This window comes from Athene cunicularia (assembly GCF_003259725.1).
Source record: "Athene cunicularia isolate RWA chromosome 10 unlocalized genomic scaffold, athCun1 chr10_part1, whole genome shotgun sequence".
Taxonomy (NCBI): Eukaryota; Metazoa; Chordata; class Aves; order Strigiformes; family Strigidae; genus Athene; species Athene cunicularia.
Genome location: NW_020799112.1, coordinates 756,627 through 773,724, shown reverse-complemented (window position 1 = coordinate 773,724; position 17,098 = coordinate 756,627). Strand labels below are relative to the sequence as shown.

At 51.0% G+C, this 17,098-nt stretch overlaps 1 protein-coding gene across 12 annotated transcripts in view; it reads left to right on the top strand.

The window, feature by feature from the left end:
- The window catches only part of CPEB1 (cytoplasmic polyadenylation element binding protein 1), a 44,270-nt gene that overhangs the window by 16,093 nt on the left and 11,079 nt on the right, over positions 1 to 17,098 (top strand). For 10 of the 12 annotated variants that reach the window (XM_026856398.1, XM_026856397.1, XM_026856399.1 and 7 more), the window contains one exon: positions 697 to 885. In XM_026856398.1, coding sequence (XP_026712199.1) covers positions 697 to 885 — 189 coding nt within the window. Of the gene's footprint in view, positions 1 to 123; positions 432 to 696; positions 886 to 14,576; positions 14,702 to 17,098 lie in introns of those variants that run through there. The other 2 variants (XM_026856392.1, XM_026856396.1) reach the window with 2 other exon arrangements.

The following is a 17,098-nucleotide window of genomic DNA, read 5'->3' as shown; positions in this document are numbered from 1 at the left end:
AGAGTCAGTGAGGCACAGTGGCCAAGTTGAACCATAATAGATTATGCTAGCAGAATTGTGAAGCTTTGCATTGGGCTCTGAATTGGAGCCAGCAGCTGGAGTCTGTCCAGGACTAAAGTGTTTTTGGGTTTTGTGGGTGGAGGGAGGCGGGGACAGGAGATCTGGGTAGCACTAAAACTAACTGTCTGCTCTGTCGCTGCTGCTGCTATCATCGTTGCTGGGGGGATTGCTGCCTCGAGCCTGTCGTCTGCTGTGCCGTATTGTGGAGCCCTGCTTTTGTGCTGCCTGTCTCCCTTGATTTACTGGAGCTGCACCTCTCTTCCTGCCTGCTGTCTTGTCTTTCGGGGGAATCTTATCCTTTCTTCTTACCTTTATTTTGTAAGAGCTGATGCAGTTCTCTTGCATGGCTGAGTGACGTCACTGTCAGCACAGTAAGCATCAGCAGCCTGGTCACATGCTGACCCAGTCAGTAATGCAGACGGGATAGGAAGGTGGAGGGGCTGAGGGGGGTGGGGGGCTGGTTTCTGGACATATGGTAGCCCTCCCTTTTGGGGTGCAACTGCTAGTTGCAGAAGCCGTGGCTTCAGAGCAGCACGAGACCTCACTCGGGGTTTAACGCTTTGGAAAACTCCTTCTTTAAAAAGAAAAAAAGCAGCCCTGAACTCTCAAGCTTCTGTTTGTTCTCAATCTGAGCAGACTTCCAGGACTCTGAAGAAGCGGTGGCAAGCAGGATGCTTTTCCCCACGTCCACACAAGAGTCTTCCCGTGGCCTCCCAGACACCAATGATCTGTGCCTTGGCCTGCAGTCCCTCAACCTGACAGGGTGGGACAGACCCTGGAGCACCCAGGACTCTGATGCTGCAGCACAAACCAGCACACAGTCCGGTAAGTCTGCTGACGCACACAGCAACAGTTGTTGGATTCCTTTTATTTTTGGCTGTTTTCAAGCTAATGTGGAGCGATTTGCTTGTGTAACGGGGTGCTGGCAGTAACTGATGGGGGCTTCTTGACCTGTAATGCTCATGTAATATGGCAGTTAAGTTGGGGAGGTTGTGACTGCCTGTGCCACAGCCCCCTCTGCTCTGCTGTCAGTTCACTGCAGACAAGAAGTGCCCAGACTTTGTTTTGCTCAGTGCTGTACCACTGGTGGAGGAACAACCTCTGAGTAGAAATCCTTTCCTTGCGTTTGGAGGGAGTGGGTGGGGGGTGTGGTGTCAGGAGGCTGAACATGCTGGGTGGGAGTGAGGCTGAACTTCGTTCCAGCAGCCTGAGAAAAATCCCTGGTGGCAGGTAGCTCTGCAGGCTGGGGGGTGTATGCTGGCAGAGGGACCCCCCTGCCCAACTGCAAAGGTCCAGCCAGCACCACTTGCTCCTGTGCTACGGCAGCGCTGCCTGCTGAACTCTGCCTGTGGGGTGTGGTAGGCGCAGCCAGCACCTGACTAACAACTTCAGCCGGCAGCTCGCAGGCTGGGTGGAAGACTTGGAGGGATCCTTCTCCACTCCCACGTTCAACTAGAAATAGCGGTCTGTGCCTAGCAGTGGGCTGGAGGAGATGCAGCAGAATGGCTTCTTGCTTTAACTCTTTTGGTCCAGCGCAAACCTACGTGATCAGCAGGGTGTGGGCTTGCAGCCACACACTGCTGGCTGGTTTGCCCTTACCCCTCAATCGTCTCTAGTCTGGTTTTGCAGCTGGGATCAGAAGGGGAGGTTTTGGGGTGCTGGGTGCTTCCCCTGGAGTGATGAAGGGTTCAGCTAACTCTTACAGAGGCACCAGCCTTCTCTGTAGGAGGAGAAAGGGGTGCTGCGTACACAAACTTAATGCATCTCCTCAGCCTGGTGATGGAGCAGGGGGGGTAAAACAGAAGAGTTCGTTTCCCAGCCTTTGAGGGCTGTAAAAATCAGCTTCACAAATGGTGGTGTGTTCGTTCAAGTATCCGTCCATGGAAAGATCTAGTGCTTTGGCAGAGTTTGTACAAGTTCAGCCTGGTTGCTACAGAAACTCATCCCTTTATAGCAGCATGCTGCTGCTTTGTTAAAAGGGTGGTGCATCTCTGCGCAGACTTGGGTGACACAGGAGGCCCCAGGCGTAAAGTTTGTGCTGACAGGAATGTAAATAGTTTGTGGGGTGGCCTGGGCAGTGAGGTTTGCCCATGTAGATGGTTGGAGGTGCAGGGGGGTGCTGTCAACCACATCTCACATCCAGGGGATGCTACCCTTGGGATAGGAAGAGCAGGGGCACGGCCCTGAATGTTGTTGCATGAGTTGTAAATCCAATTTAAAAAAAACCAATCACTTGTGGGGTAGTGGAGTTTGAAATGACAGCTTCATCAGCACAGCTCACTCTAGTTTCTATATCTAATTTCTGCAAGAGTTGGTGTGCAAGCTTGCATGTGAGCCCCAGCACAGGCGCTTAGGGTCTGCTTGCAGTCAGGCTGTGGTAGCTTTATTAAGCCTTGCTCTGCTCCAGCACATGGTCCCGTGGGCTTCCCCTGGGAATACCACATACTCAGTATCTGTCCTCCTCCTGTTGCCAGCTGAAACCTTGAAGGAGGAGAGACAAATGAAAGTTACTTGTGTGCAGTGGGTGGGACAGGTGCCTGGGAGCCATGCACTGAGCCCCTTAATGGTTGTTAGCAGACTATGGGGCACTGAACCTGTGTTGTAGGATTTTTACTGTAAAGAGTATGCTTTAAATCAGGAAACATGCATGCTGAATGGTGCTGCTGCTGTTAACCGCAACACCCAGGGCTTGGTGCACATGGTGCTGCAGAACAAGGGCTGTCGCACACTGAGGTGGCTGCTCGGTGCAGATGTCCCACCTGATCCACTGTAGCTGTCTCCAGTGTTCTCTTGGCCAGCTTCCTGCCAGGCTGTCTTGGCAGAGGCGGGGATGTCTGCAGCGCTTGGGCAGGCAGGGAGCAGCGCTCAAACAAGCCTGTGCCAGGCTTTGCACCTTGCAGGTTGGGTGGTGGGGCCAAGTGGACCATGGTGGTGGGAGGGGGTTTGCTGTCAAGGGTGGAGGGACCTCTGGTTTCAAGAGGGAGATTCATCTGGAGATGATTTGAAGGTGCTCTGGTCACCTCCCTGCTCACAGAGGGTGTATCTGGTGTCAGGTGCCCCCACTGACTGCAGTGCATTGTGCTGGAGCTCCTGCCTGCCGCAGAGGCCTGGGAAGAGTGGTAGAAAGGGTTGAACCCTGAGCACTATCCTGGGCTCAGGTGATCTGCACCCAGTGGGTGTTTGACAACTTGTGGTAACAGTTGCTGGAAGATGGCATGCAATAATGTCTGGAGAGGCCTGTTTCCTCACTCCTGGTATTCCCCTAAGTACAAAAAGGAAGGATGGCTAGGGTGTAAAACCAACCCAGATGCCATTGTGCTGCTTCCACAGAGCAGTTTCTGGCCTCTAGAGGCTGTGCAGAGGGTCTAGTTTTGTATGATGGGGTGTGTCATGGTCCTGAGACCACTTTCTCCTTCTCAATCCCACCCTTGCTTCCCAGGTGTGTGGCAGCTGGGCCAGGAGTGCTCTTTGGTCTAGGCTGCTGTTACTCTCCTACTCCAAGAGCTGTGGGGATGGTGTATGCTGGCTGGAGAAGTGAAAGGCTGCTATCTCTGCACAGCTGTTGTATTGCTTCAGCCTGTCCACACCTCCCATGTCTGCAGAGCCTCATCTTTTCCTCCTTCATAAGGGCCCTGAAGTGGCAGTGTGGAGCTTCTTGGGAGGGCAAATCTTGTACTTCAGGAATGTCTTTTGAAAGGCTGTGAAACACTCCTCTCTGGGTGGCAGAAGAGTGTTGCCATGTCTGAAGGCTGTACAGATCTGAGGAGTTGGCAGATGCCAGTGCTTCCAGGTGGCCTAGCTGTGCTGTGATGGAAAGAGGGAGGACATGGAGAGGATGCTGCTGTGTCCAGATGTTCCCAGTGGCCGGTGCTGAGGCCGGGGAGGCTGTAGCTGGCCTAGCCCCACGGGCTGGGGTCTCCATCAGGGTGTCCTGAGAGCAGGTGAGGCTGCATCAGTGCTGGACTATCTCTAGGGGCCGAAGGATGGTGCCAGGCAGAGTTGTTGTGTTGCTGTCACCCAAGCGTTTAGAAGGTTCCAGCAGTGACTCAGCTGCACAGGCCCATGGGGAGGTGGCTGGAAGGATGGAAATGCAGAAAACCTAACAATCAAGCTAAAAATATTGCTGATGTGGTCCCCTGCAGTGCCTGTGCTTGAGTACTGATGAGCCAGGACCTTGGCTCCTGTCTGTGTAGAACCTGCCAGCATGGAGCTTTCTCGGCCTGGTAAAGACCTTTGGCTGCAAACCCTCCTGGTGTCACCTTGTGCTCTCAGGGTGGTGTTACAGCGCAGTGGGATCAGGTGCCTGCTGCCAGCTGGGGCTGTGCTGGAGGAGGCCACAGAGCAGCAAGGCTGGTTTGTATGCTCCGATCCTGCCTATGTCCCTCTTCCCAAAGGGCTGCTGAACCCCTTGCACCTAGACAAGGTTAACTGTAACAAGTTTTCCTTCTGGGTCCAGTGCCCTAAGGCACTGTGAATGTGTGCTTAGCCCTTGAGAGTGTGCCAGATGCACTGCCAGTCCCTGAAGCTGGTGTCTGGAGAGAGCCTTTCCGGGAGGCAGCAGCTGCTTGCAGGCTTGAGCTGCCTGCATTTATTGGCTGTAGGATTGAACTGCTGTCTCATAGCAGGGAAGGCATCTCAAAGCCACTGCTGCCACTAGATCTGTCAGGCTGGAAATACTTCAGCAAGTCCCAGAAACCTGCTCTGTGGCACGGGGAGGGGCTTTTGCAGGAAACTGGCCTTGAACACTTCCAGTCCTGCCATCCCTAGCCTGTATTTCTTGAGGCAGCATTTCCCCTTCTTTAACCTCATAGTAGGCAGATGCTTGCATTAAAACCTTAGAGTTCATCACTCTACAGAGGCAAGGAGGGGTTAAGAGATAGTAAGATGGGACTGCCCTTGATGGTATCCTTTACCTTCACTGCTGTATTCCTCAAGGAGCACAAGCAAATGGGGTCTTGATCCAATTTTTGCCTGGAGAACGGGTGACAGCAGTACACAAGCGGATCTGTGTGCAGATTTTGGGTCTCCCTGGCTGGTTTTTAGCCTGCATGCCAGCTGCTTGGTCTGGCTGGTCTGTCCTGCCCTACATTGGGAGCCTGTCCCTATGTGGGACAGCAGACTTGCCTGCTGGGAAATCATCCTAAAACCAGTCTGTTAACGCTAAGTTTGCAATGCTGACCTGCAAGGGTGTTCAAAAGCAAGCTCTCCTTCCAGAGAGGATGTTGGCCTCTCTAGGTAAGCCTAGCCTGAGCAGGTGAGGTCTTGCTGCTGTTGTGTGACCCTAAAGCTGCTGGTACAGCAACAGATTTGAGCTTTTCCCTGGATCTGTCTGCTTTGAGACTGCAGCTCCAGCTTCCTTCATGCCTTCTCTGGGGTGGTTGCTGCTGTCTTATTCTCTAGCCTATGAAGTTACAGCTCCAGTTGTTCTGGTGCTGGAGAAATGGCCTGTGGTAGGGAAGTGCTGCTGAATCTTTCCAGTCCTTGGTTCTCCTGCTTCCCAGAGCACAGCAACTTCTTTCTGCAGTAATCTTGAACATACTGGTTATCTGTAGTTGCTTAAAATCTGCTAGGCTAGAACTGCAGGCAGTCTGTGTGTTGCTGGCAGATAGCTGAGGCCTCTGAGTACAAATCACTCTGAAGTCTTCAAGGTAAAACCTTGTCTCTGAAGGATTAAAGAAAAGACCTGTCACACAGAAGGAAACACAGCTGTTGTCGTGGACTTCTGGCCTTTCTTCTCAATAACAGCAGTAGGGACTTGTAAGCTGCTCCCCCAGTACAGACTGGTTTTGGGCTGTCTCCAGAAATGCAGTGTATGTGGTGGCAGGCACCTGAAAAATCCCTGCAAGTGGTAGAGTTGCTAATCAGTCTGGGGGGCGTTGGTGCTAATAAGTACAACACAGCAATCACAGGCCTTCTTTGAGCTGTTGGTTTGAGTGTTCAGCTGCAGAGCTTGAAGAAGACCCTAGACAGGCAGAGGATTTGGGTAAGGGAAGTCCCCTAGATTTCTGGTTGTTTAATTTGCTGCTAGGCTAACCTTTGCTGCAGCATGGTGCCAAATGCCTCTTCCTTGTGCCCCTCTACATGTCTGGGTCTCTTCCTGTTCCTTTACCTTCTGTCTTTTGGACAAATGGCTTCAGAAGACAGTCACTGCCTAGGTGTGCCCTCAACTCCTGTGTATTCCTGCTTGGCTGCATGAAAACCATTTTCCTCATGCTAGAGGAAGGTTTCAGAAGCTCATTCTGATAGAGAGCTTGGTATCTGGGTTCCTACAGGTGTCATCAGGGTATCCAAGAAGGATTTTTTCCTGCTCTCTAGTGAAATGGAAGCTTCAGTTCTAGGGAGTGAGCACCTTACCCTGAGACTGGCTCAGATTTAAGCCCAAGTCTGCCTAGAAAACTCAGTAAAAGGTTCTTTCATACTTCTGATGGTATGGCTGCATATGCTGGAGCAAGGAGGCAAGACCACCTCTTGCTGGCCTCAGATCTGTACCTGAGATTCTGGCAGGCAGCTGACCAAAGACTTGCTGGTGGTGGGGATCCTGAATCTGCATGTTCTCGGTGTCCTTCACTGCCTTGAGAGGAAGACAGGCTTTCCTAGCAGCTGTGCATTAAGCCCCAGTCCTTCTGGAGCAGTCCGCCTGCTGTTCAGGGCTTAGTAGTGGAAGCACAAATGTGGTGGTGCCTTCTGTGTGGAGGTTAATTATAATAATACTCTAAGGAAGCAAAGCTGGGAGCTGGCTTGACTTGCATGGTCTGCTGCTTGGCGGTTGTGCTTCAGGAGTACCTGAGATGGCTTTACTGAAAGCTTTCCCCATGCTGTCTTAGCTCTTGTAGGGCTTTTCTGAGGAAGGACTTGGTGTGGATGCTTAATGGACACGTTTCTTGCACATATTTCTGTAAGGGTTGCTCATATTCTGTAGACTGATTTCTCAACTGCTGGCTGGAGCCAGCCATGCTGTGGAGTGGAAAGTAGGGTGTGTGTAATAGCTGCAGACTGCACATGTAGCAGTATTTAATCCTTTACAGAATAAAACATGTATCAAATAAGTAAAACTATCAAAACTGAGTTTGTAATTAGTTTCTAATGGGAATTGCTCTTAATCCACCTCTTAGAGCTTCCTTTTTTTTAATCTGTGCTGATGCTGTGAAATAAAAGGTGCAAATAGATGAGTAACTGGAAAAGGAACCTAACCAGCATCTCTGCTTGTGTCCATCTAGAATGCAAGTGGGTCAGGGCAGCCTTCAGTCTTGTGCTGGGAATGGCTTTCAGAAGTGAGCATGTACCACCCAAACTCCTCCCCTTGACATCTGTTGGACGGATGATTTATTGCAGCCTCTGGAGCAACCCTGAGGGGCTGTTGCTGCTGCCTGTGTGCTCTCTGGAGGTAATGGCAGACAAGTGTGGGTGCAGACTTCTCAAGCATCTGCTCCTGCTCAAAGGTGTTAGAGATGCAGTGAAGAAAATGCTCTGGCATTGGCACATCTCTACCCTTCAGAGACATAATGAGTGGTGCTCCACTGCCTGGTGATGCTGGTGTGTACAAATACTTTGGTCTTATGGAGCTTGCCTATAAACTTTTTGACTCAAGTTGTAGTATGAAGTGCATTCTCTTGGCTAGCTCCTGAAGTGAGTCTTGACAAGTGTGTTCTCTTGGAGTTGATCCTTGGAGTTGATTGTCAGAGCTGCCGTTGGGTGGCTCTCAGCTGCCCCAGGTGGTTAGTAGCTTAGGCTTTTTCCCCATTGTGATAAATACTGGAGATAGTGGCAGGGTGTTTTAAGTGTGTGCAAGCTCTGGCCTGGGGTGGAGTTCATCCCAAAAACTGTGCTAGTCAAATGAGAGATGGGGTGGGTACGTTTTCTTCCATGGCTTGATGTCTAAGCAGTGGATGGGGTGCTTTCTGGGCAGAGCAGACATGGAAGGCTTTGTCTGTTGCAGCTTCATCAGTGGTAATATGGTAGCTCTCTAGAAAAGGCCCTGAATGTGTCTTTGGCTCAGTACCTTTATTACAAACCCTACAGCATGTGCAGGTCAGCTTCCACCTGAAGCTGGGTAGGGGAACTGCCTGAACTTCTGCAGGGCTTTGGGAGCTGCTCTCCCAGTGTGCTGGGGCTCCCTGTAGCAAAAGGTGGGAGTGATGTCTGTTCTTCCCCTTCCCCAGCTGTGGTAGGACAGGCTCCGAGTTCAGCATCTGCTCCTGCCTTAGACTTGAGTTTGACCCTGGTGCTGTGTTATGCCTGGGCAGAGTATGCTGCCTTAGTAACCAGGCTGTGTAGCATGGTGTTGTGGGATGACCTGCCATTGTGGTGACTCTAGGGGTAAGGCCAGCAAGCCAGCATCTTTGGCCTGTTTGTACAGCTGAAATCCTAGCTGACTTCTTGTGTGGTGACTGCATGTGGGACTGCTGTAAGAGGACCTCTTAAACTCTCTGCAGTGCTCTTGACAGGCTGTCTTTTTAGGGTGATAGGGTAATTCAGGTTGGAAGGGACCTGTTGAGGTTATCTAGCCCAGCCTCCTCAAAGCAGGATAGGAAAGCTGCTGGAGGGTGGCAAAAGTAGCATAGCCCAAGGGGGCTGTAGAATCTAATTCATGGGCTGCCTCAGTGTTCCCAGATCAAGGCTTGTTTAAATAGGCACCTCCACTGAGCTGGCTCTGAAATGATCTGCTTCCAAAAGGTGCTGTGGTCCTTGAGCTGTCACTGCACAGATGCTGTGTGCCACCACTCTGGGGCTGAGGGCAGAGGCCTTGGGCAGGATGTCTCCAGCCTGTGCTGCATCTTTCATCTCAGCACCTTGTATCCCATGTCTCCTGGCTCACTTGCCTTGTGCATGGTCCCTTAGCCACTGGCAAAACAGCTGAATCACAGGTGATGTCTGTGCTACTGCCAGCTCAGAGGCCACTCAGACACAGCGGCAGCCACCATCAGTTTGAGATGGCACAGATAAATGCCCAGGTTCCCTCCTAGTTTTCTCTGAGAGTGCAGAGGGAAGGTAAAGCAAACCCCTGAAGCTGTGATTCTGTACCTGAGGTGTGCAGGCCTCTGAAAAGTAACAGGGAACCTGCAAACATCACTGGTGGTGCTGGGTGTGCCAACCTAGTGATGACGTAAGTGGCTTTATGCCAGCTGAATGCCTTAGTGAGGCTTATGTGCCATTTTTCAAATAAGATTTCATTTGGGATTAAAGCCTGTCCCATACCTTCCCCTAAAGGTGCTATCCTTGATAGACTTGACACCCCACAAACTGTGATGCAGCTGAATGGTGAAAATGAGTCACTCATCCTTGTTAGCATGTAAAGTAACACATGCTGCAGAGTTTGCACCCTGGATGTTGCAGCAGATAGAGAGGAGTTTGGTACATAAATATAGAAGTGTTTATTCTTGAGGCTCGCAAAGCTAAAGCTTGTTGTGAGGAATTTGACCTGGATATGTTGGCTTTTAAGTCTCTCTGGGACTGATACATGTTAAAACCTGCTGTATTCCAATGTTCTGATCTTTTTAAAGACAAACACAGTTGTGGCAGTCTTGTTTAGTGAATGCAGTTATCTGTGCACTTCTAATTCTGAATTGCATTTTAGCTGTCTTTACTGATTTGAAATTTACCTTGGGCATCTTTTCCCTTCCCAGAAATGCAGTAGTAAATTCCCTGCCTCAAGAAGCAGTGAGGCTTGTCAGCCAGGTCCTACTCTCAGCACAGGAGGAGGACCTGTGCTCTCAAATGTTAATGCAATAAGCTTCTCCGTGTTCCTAGTTCTACTGCTGTTTCAATTTTTCAGGGCATGCTGGGGAAGTGACTTACCATGTTAGTGCCAGAACCAAGAATAGACCTCAGGTGTCCTGACTCTAATTCTGTGGTTCAGCTGTGGGATCATGCTGCCTTTTTTTATTTCCCTGCCTTCTTCTTAGCAAACCAGAAATAGCTGCCCAAATATCCTCAGTTCTTCTTTGCCCCAAATGAAGAATCTGTCAGGGCAGAGGTTCCTCTTTTGTAGTTCAGAAACAAAAAGGGCTGTGCTATAGTTCCTATTTAGATTATAGTTACTGCTGGTTTGATCACATCTGCAGTTCTGAGAGCTGCTTTTCTTGAAAGTTAGCAGTTGGCTCAAGATGATGGAGACTCCTGTTGTGATTACAGCTCTGAAGAGGGTGCATGCATCTGGGTGGCTTTTCTCCATTGGAGTAATGGGAGTCTTAATCAAATCGGGAAAACTTGAGCAGACAGAACCTCTGGAGGTATCCAACCTGCTGCTTAGATGAGCTCTGCATGCCTTCTGCCTCTCTGGGCCCTGTCCCATGGCTGCTCTTTTTAAGAGGAATTTTGTGCTACTTCTCTTGTTGCAGCTTTTTTCTGGTTTTTTAGGCACCTATAACAGCCTGCCTGTTCCCTGTATCTCCCTGTTAAGGAGCCAGTAAAGGGGAGGATCCAATGTCTGCTTTCCCTGTGCCATGCAAAGCCTGTTTCTGTACCATGTGCTGCAGCCCTACATCTGTCATCGCAGCTTCTGCTGGGCTTGGTTCAGTTGGTGTGCCCTGCCCTCCCTGTGCTGCAGCTGCAGGCGTGCTGGCTCCTCATAGGCAGTGTGAGGTCCCCTGGCTGCAGGCATGAAGTGCTAAAACTTCACTTAAAATTAGTCTGGAGTATTGATCACCCCTTCCCCTGCAATGAGAGGGTCATACTTTAAGCAGCTCAGCACTCGTGTGTGATGCGAGGGGGAAAACTCACTCTGGCAGCTTGTCTGACTGTGTCACTGCTGTAACTACAGAGATGTTAACTGTAGCTGTAGGAGGTGGTTAAGGGTGCCCGTTTGCCTTTCAGACAGGCAAATGTTTCTCTTGCCATGAAGTTGCTTAGTGTCTGTAGGAGGTGCTGCTTTTTGGCTGACTAAAACATTCAGCCTGCTCCCATCCCAACAGGGTAGAGTCTGGCTGGGCGGTAAAAACTGCAGACAAGCTGTTTTTCTGGAACTGCAGCAGGCTATTGTTTGGGACATCAGCCTTTTTTCTTTACAAGCTTATTTGATGAATGACAAAAGAAACTGCACTGTGTTCAGTCTCCAGGGCCTCGGTCACACTGCTTCCCTCCTCCGCCACCCTGCATCAAATGTTCATATAGCTCTGTGGCCTCTTGGCACAGCAGGTGTCTCCAAGTGGAAGCAGAAGCACTGTGGCACTGAAACCCATCTCTTTGGGCCTGCTTCTCTTGGTAAGAGATTTCCTTTTGATCTCTTTGCCCCTGCCTCTGCAAGGAGATAGGGCAGAAGGGTGGACTTCCAGTGTAAGTAGTAGTTGGTGGATGAAGGGAGAGGTATTGATAGTCTGCCATCCCTCCTGTGCTGAGTTCATCTCCTAGCAGACAAACTTCTGGTATCTCCTCTCTGGAGTTGGAAATGTCCCTCTGTCTAAACTTGCTGGTGGTGCTAGCCAGCAGATGTGACCCTCTGAAGGCCTCAGTGCTGTAGACCTGCTCAGACAAGTCCTGGTCCCTTCTAAATAGGCTTTTTTTTTAAAGGCTGGAACATGACTTCAGAAAGTGCATGCATATACTCATCTAGCAGTGAGTGCTACTGCATGGTGTTGAACTGCCTGCACATTAAGCATGCAGATGACAGACATTGCCAGTAATATAAGAGTCTGGGGCCTGGCATGCTGGTTCTGCTCAATGGGAGTTTCTTGTGTGCACGTGTGCAGTTACCTGTGCCTTCAGGCTTATGAAGAGCCCATGGTGCCTGTCACCCTATGGCAAATGCTGCTTTCCTCTATGGGGAAGCTTCCACTGATGTTCTTAGTGTGGGGAAAGATCCTGAGCAGAAGGACCTGGACAGCTGTAAGGTGAGAGGTTTCTTGCACTGGGTGAGACTTGGTTTCTGATGTGACTAAAACTGATGCACCAAGGCATGCAGAGCACAAGCACTGTTCTGCTGATGTGCTTTTGGCCTGTTCTGCTGGGTGGTCTCCCACAGACCCAAGCTGAAGCAGAAGTACTTGTTCAGAGGAGAGCTGAATGATGGCAGAGCTTTTTGTCAACTCCAGCTGTCAGGAATAAATTCAGTGGATGCTCTTAAGGTCTTACTCAAGGCATTAGTGTCATTTGTCAACAGCATAGTGGTGAGGTGGTTTATTTACCCAGAGCCCTTCCCTGAGTGCCAACACTGGTAAGCCTGGCTCCTTAGGGCTCATCTTTACATCCATCTCTTATACAGTGGGCTTGATCAAAGCTACCAGGAAGGTCTAATTCTCAAATGACTGGAAATTATAGTATGTAGGGAAGAAAGCTGCATGCTTCAAGGTCCTGGACAGGTGCTGAAAATCCTAAATTGCAAGCCTAACAAGCACACAGAAGAATAAAAGCTATTCTGAGGCTGGTTGGGTGTCAGGTATCTTGTTGGGGTGCCTTTCCCAAGGCATGTGCTGTGAACCACAGCTTATGCTGATGGAGTGATCTGCTGGAGATTGGGTAAATTAATGTTAAATGTGGTAGCTCAGTGGTTAGTAACCAGATTTAAAAGATAATTTGTGGTCTATGTGATGGACTTGGCCTGAAGAAACTAGCCACCCTGTGAAACCATCACAGTGGGCTCAGCGTAGTTCTGCATACTTGTGCTGTGAAGTGTCTGGCTTGGGTGTGTTGGGTCCAAGATGCTTGTGTACCGTGCTCCCCACGGTATCTTTAGGGGCCCCAGGATGATGCAGGAATTAAGAGGATGTATTACAACACAGTTGTCCTGATAGCATTTACTGGGGAAAGCTCAACTAAGGAGTGGTTCGTAAAATGCTCATTCTCTAGAGTGACCTGAGTGCCCATGATCTGGAAGAGTGCCACACTGGTATTGAGACTGCTCCACAGAGCTCTTAAATCTGTCAGCGTTTGGCTGATGTGCTTAGAGATGGAGCATGCTGGCTCTGAATCCAGTCATTAAAGCTGCAGCAGTGAGTCAAAAGTCAGAGCTGAGTTTCTATTAAAAGCTACCTTTTTTGCTGTCCCCTGCAAAGGAGTGCTGGCATGTGCCTCTCTTGCAGCTCCAAGCAGAGGCATGAAAAGTTCCAGAAGCTCTCTGCAAAGTGCTGTGGTCTGGACAGCAGAGCTGCTGTGTGTGAGCAGATGAATGGGAAATGTGTTGACCCTTCAGTTAAAATTTCCCACACAGATGTGGGCAATACTTAGTTGTTTGCATTTAGGGTTTTTTCTTAGTCTGAGTAGTTACCTGGTGTTTGCTGCTTCACTTCAGCATCTTCAGGGATGCTCTTGACACCAGAAATTGCTGATGCATCTTGCATGTGTGCTGGAAAGGTTTTTTCTCTTCTACAAGCTGTCTGATTGGGAGGGAGACAAGGTTAACTTCCCTGGAAGAACTGTGGTTTTACTGAGTGGCCCCAATGACTTGAGAGCTTTTTTAGGTGGGCAACTTCTGCCAGGTGCTTGTGCCCCATCCCCCAGGAGGGGGTTTGATGGGTAACCTTGCAGGCAGGGAGTTGGAGCAGGATGGTTTCAGGTTGGGGGGTTGAGAAATAAGATGTGGTCTCTTATACTGATGTTTCCTAGGCTACCTGCAGAGGCTGGCTTTGGGGGGCACAACCTGATTGCTAAGCACAAAGGAGGAAATGCAGAGCATGGCTCATGGCTCTTCCCGATGTCCCTGTGAGTGGCTGTAGGTACCAAGTGAAGCTGAATCAGACCCACTGGGGTGATGTGGGGTCTCCCACAAGCTCAGTGTAGCCTGCAGAGTGTGTAACAGTGCTGCCTGTGCAGACCTGTCAAAGCTTCTGGAGTGGATGAAATCTGTCTGCATTAACAGCAGGATGTCAGCACTTCCAGGACATGAGGTTAGGAGTGGGTCAGTTGTAGCCAGCAGGATTTTTCTTGCTTTTAAGTGCTGAAACTTGGATGCCCAGACAGTAGGTCCCTTTAGAGGCTACTACTTGAATGCACTCATACTGGTCTTACTGGTTTTCTGGCTGTGGGGAGAGCTAAGAAGTCTTGGGAACAAACGTGTGAGCAGTAGCTGTAGCAAGCCAGCGTGGTGGTAGAGATGAGGGTAGAATACATGGGGCAGAGCAGTTGGACCCTGTAATGCCTTTGGGAACTCCTGATGAGCTCCTGAACCCTTGCTGATGCATCCCCAATGGAGTTCTGGCCTAGCATTTCCAATAACCAGGAGATAGGATGCAGGACAGCATTGCCTGGCAGCAATCTGTGGCATTTGCTGCTCCAGGTCTCTAAACACTGTGCACACAGGGTCAGCGCAGGGCTGCTTGCTGCCTGGTGTTACAAACCCACTGTGCTCCATGGCAGAGGAGGGTGTCAGCACTGGAGTGTTTGTCGGCAGCGAGGCTTGGGCCATGGGATCAGCTGCTTTGCTTTGACTCTTGTACTGTTTAGTGACTAATCAGATTTTTGAGCCTGTTTAACAAATTCAGCTGTCTCCCTTGAACAATACACTGGCTGTATTTTTAAACACATCACGTGGCTTCAGAGAAGTCGGCAAACCAGTGTAGTGCAGCTTGCCTGGGCTGGGAGATGCTCTGCCCTGCTCTGTGCTGTGACTAGGAGGGAGCAGTCTCCTCCCCGGCTTGAGCCGTCTGCAGCAGCTTTCCCTCGGCTACCCACTGCCGCTAGCGGGGCTGGTGCTGCTCGAGCTCTGCCCAGGGTAAGTACTGCTGGGCCAGGGAGGTTTTTCTGTGACTCTGGGGTTGGGTGTAAGCACAGGTGCTGCTGTCAGAGAGCCAAGCAGATATTCAAAGGGCAGGAGGTCCCTTTCCAAGTGTGGTCAGAGGTGAGTTCATGGTCCCGTGCTGCAGTCAAAATGGGTCTGCGCCTCTGCTGGGGAAACTCACAGGGATGAAACTCTACATATGTGGGAAGGTGCTGTGACTGTTGCTGAGGGCTCCTGCAGACCAGCTCTGCCTCAGGTTGAGACTTCAAATAAAGGACACACCTGTACCTGACTGGGATTCCTGTTGGTGTGAGGTCTCTAGCCTCATACTACAGGCAGAAATGCCAGCTCCCTGCAGGTATGCCACTGGATAATGCTCCTTGGGACAGATATATCCCAGCATCTTGCTTCAGACATGCTCAGCAGCTTTCTCTGACACTTAAAGAGTTGGTTCTGGTGACTGTAGTGCGCTTGAGCTTGATGTCATTTTTTTACTCACTTAGTTTGGACAGTGTTTTGGAATACTAATCCTCTTCTGCACAAGAGCTACTGAAAATCTGGGTTAAAAACCTTGTGGTCCTAGCTGGTTGAGATCAATAAGGCTGGAGGATATCAAGTGGACCCCAGACTTGCTTTGCTAAAAACTGAAAGCTTCAGGGCAAGCTGTCTTGTTTTGCAGCCTCTGAATAATTAAAACCATTTCTGAATGCTTTGCTCTTTTCATTTGGTTTGGGGACACATTCAGCTTGCTGAGACTTGCTGCTTTTGAATAGAACTGATTGGTGTTGTGCCCCTGTGGGATCCTATGTGGCCAAGCCTGCCCTGTGTTCCCTCTCATTCTGGGTGGCAGCTGGCCCCACACCACTGACCCACAGCACAAGATGGGACTTATCACCCCTCAGCCTGGTGTTCTGCTGGGGGCGGGGGGTGCGAGCTGGCTCTGTTTTTAGGGAGGAATTTGCTTGCCTTGATTCTCCTCAGTGGGAGGAAAACCTGCTGCTGTGAGAGGGAAGCAGTCTGGCGCATACTTGTCTGTCGGCTCTCGGGCAAAGGCCTGACCAGACAGGCTTGTTGTGAACGTGTACCAAGGACAGTGCTTGCTGCTGCCTGTGAAGCACCTCCTTTGTCAGCGGGCCAGACTGGCACATTGCTGCTGCCAGCTCCTGTTGGGGCTGACGTGTGTGGCGTCCCACCTCTGAGCCTGCAAATGCCTGCTAATGGGTCAAGCCTTGCTCCTCTCAGCCTGGCCATTGGTGTGTGCAGCAAACACTGGCTGTGGGCCCAGTCTGTACCCACTAAAACTCCATGGGTAGCTGACCCCTGGGTCCCAGCTTGCTCCAGCACAAGCAGCAAGAAATGTCAGTGTAACAGCATGAGCTGGGGAGGGGGGGGGGGGCCTGTCTGGAACACCTGTATAGAGGGCTGTTTCTTCTAGACCAAACTGGGTCTAGCCTGCTCCCATTCCCTAAAGCGCAGCTAAATTTGGAAGCCAGTGAGCGAGGCGAGTGTCTCTTGCTGACCCAGTCTGCTACTGGGTTTGCGTTGCAGTGTGAGCAGCAGCTCTGGGTGCCAGCAGGGCAGCCTGGCTCCAGCCAGCTCTGCAGGTGCTCCTGCATGGCTCAGCCTTGGGACCAGAGCCTAAAGCCAGGGCTGGCCTGCTCCTGGCTCTGCTGTGGTGTGAAGGACACAGCTGGCTTGCTAGAGAGTTGATTCTCCTATGATCCACCCTGGAGAATCAGGAGCTTGAGCAAGGGTGCTGTAAGTGGCTGCAGCCACCCTGGGCTCTGACGATGGCAGGCGGTGGGGGGTGGCAGAGCTTTGTGCTGGCCTTGTTTGTGAAGGTCAGGCCTTCCCCAGCACAGCCTCGGCGTGGGCGGCAGTGCCGCAGCAGTGCACAGCTAGATCCGCAGAGTGGCTAGCACTGAGCTGCACAGTGTCTCACATCCCTGCTGTTTTATTAATCCTTGCTTTTACTCCCTCTACCCTGGGAGAGGCACGTTAAACTTGAGTGGTTGGGTCCGCAGCCAGCTGAGCCCCCACCCTGGTCAGACAGGCTTGGGAGCTGGTCTGCAGAGGGCAAGAGCCAGCTGGCTGCCTGCAGAGTTCATGGGTGCTGCCTGGAGCAAAACATGAGGCTCCTCCTGGGGTGTTTGGTGCTCCTGGGGGTGGTAGCTGTGCTTGAGGCTGTGCAGGCCAGGGGAGCTGTTGGCTTTGTGGTCTGCAAGGTACCTCCGGTTTAGCAGTCCCTGCTGCTGACAATTTGGCATGGGTTCAGTGGAAAAAGGCTGCAGGGGCAGGCCTTTCCCAGGGTAACTGTGACCTCATTAGGCTCCTGGGACAGGTGAGGTGGCTGCTTTCCTGCCTCTGCTAGTACTTAGAGGGTCTCAGGAG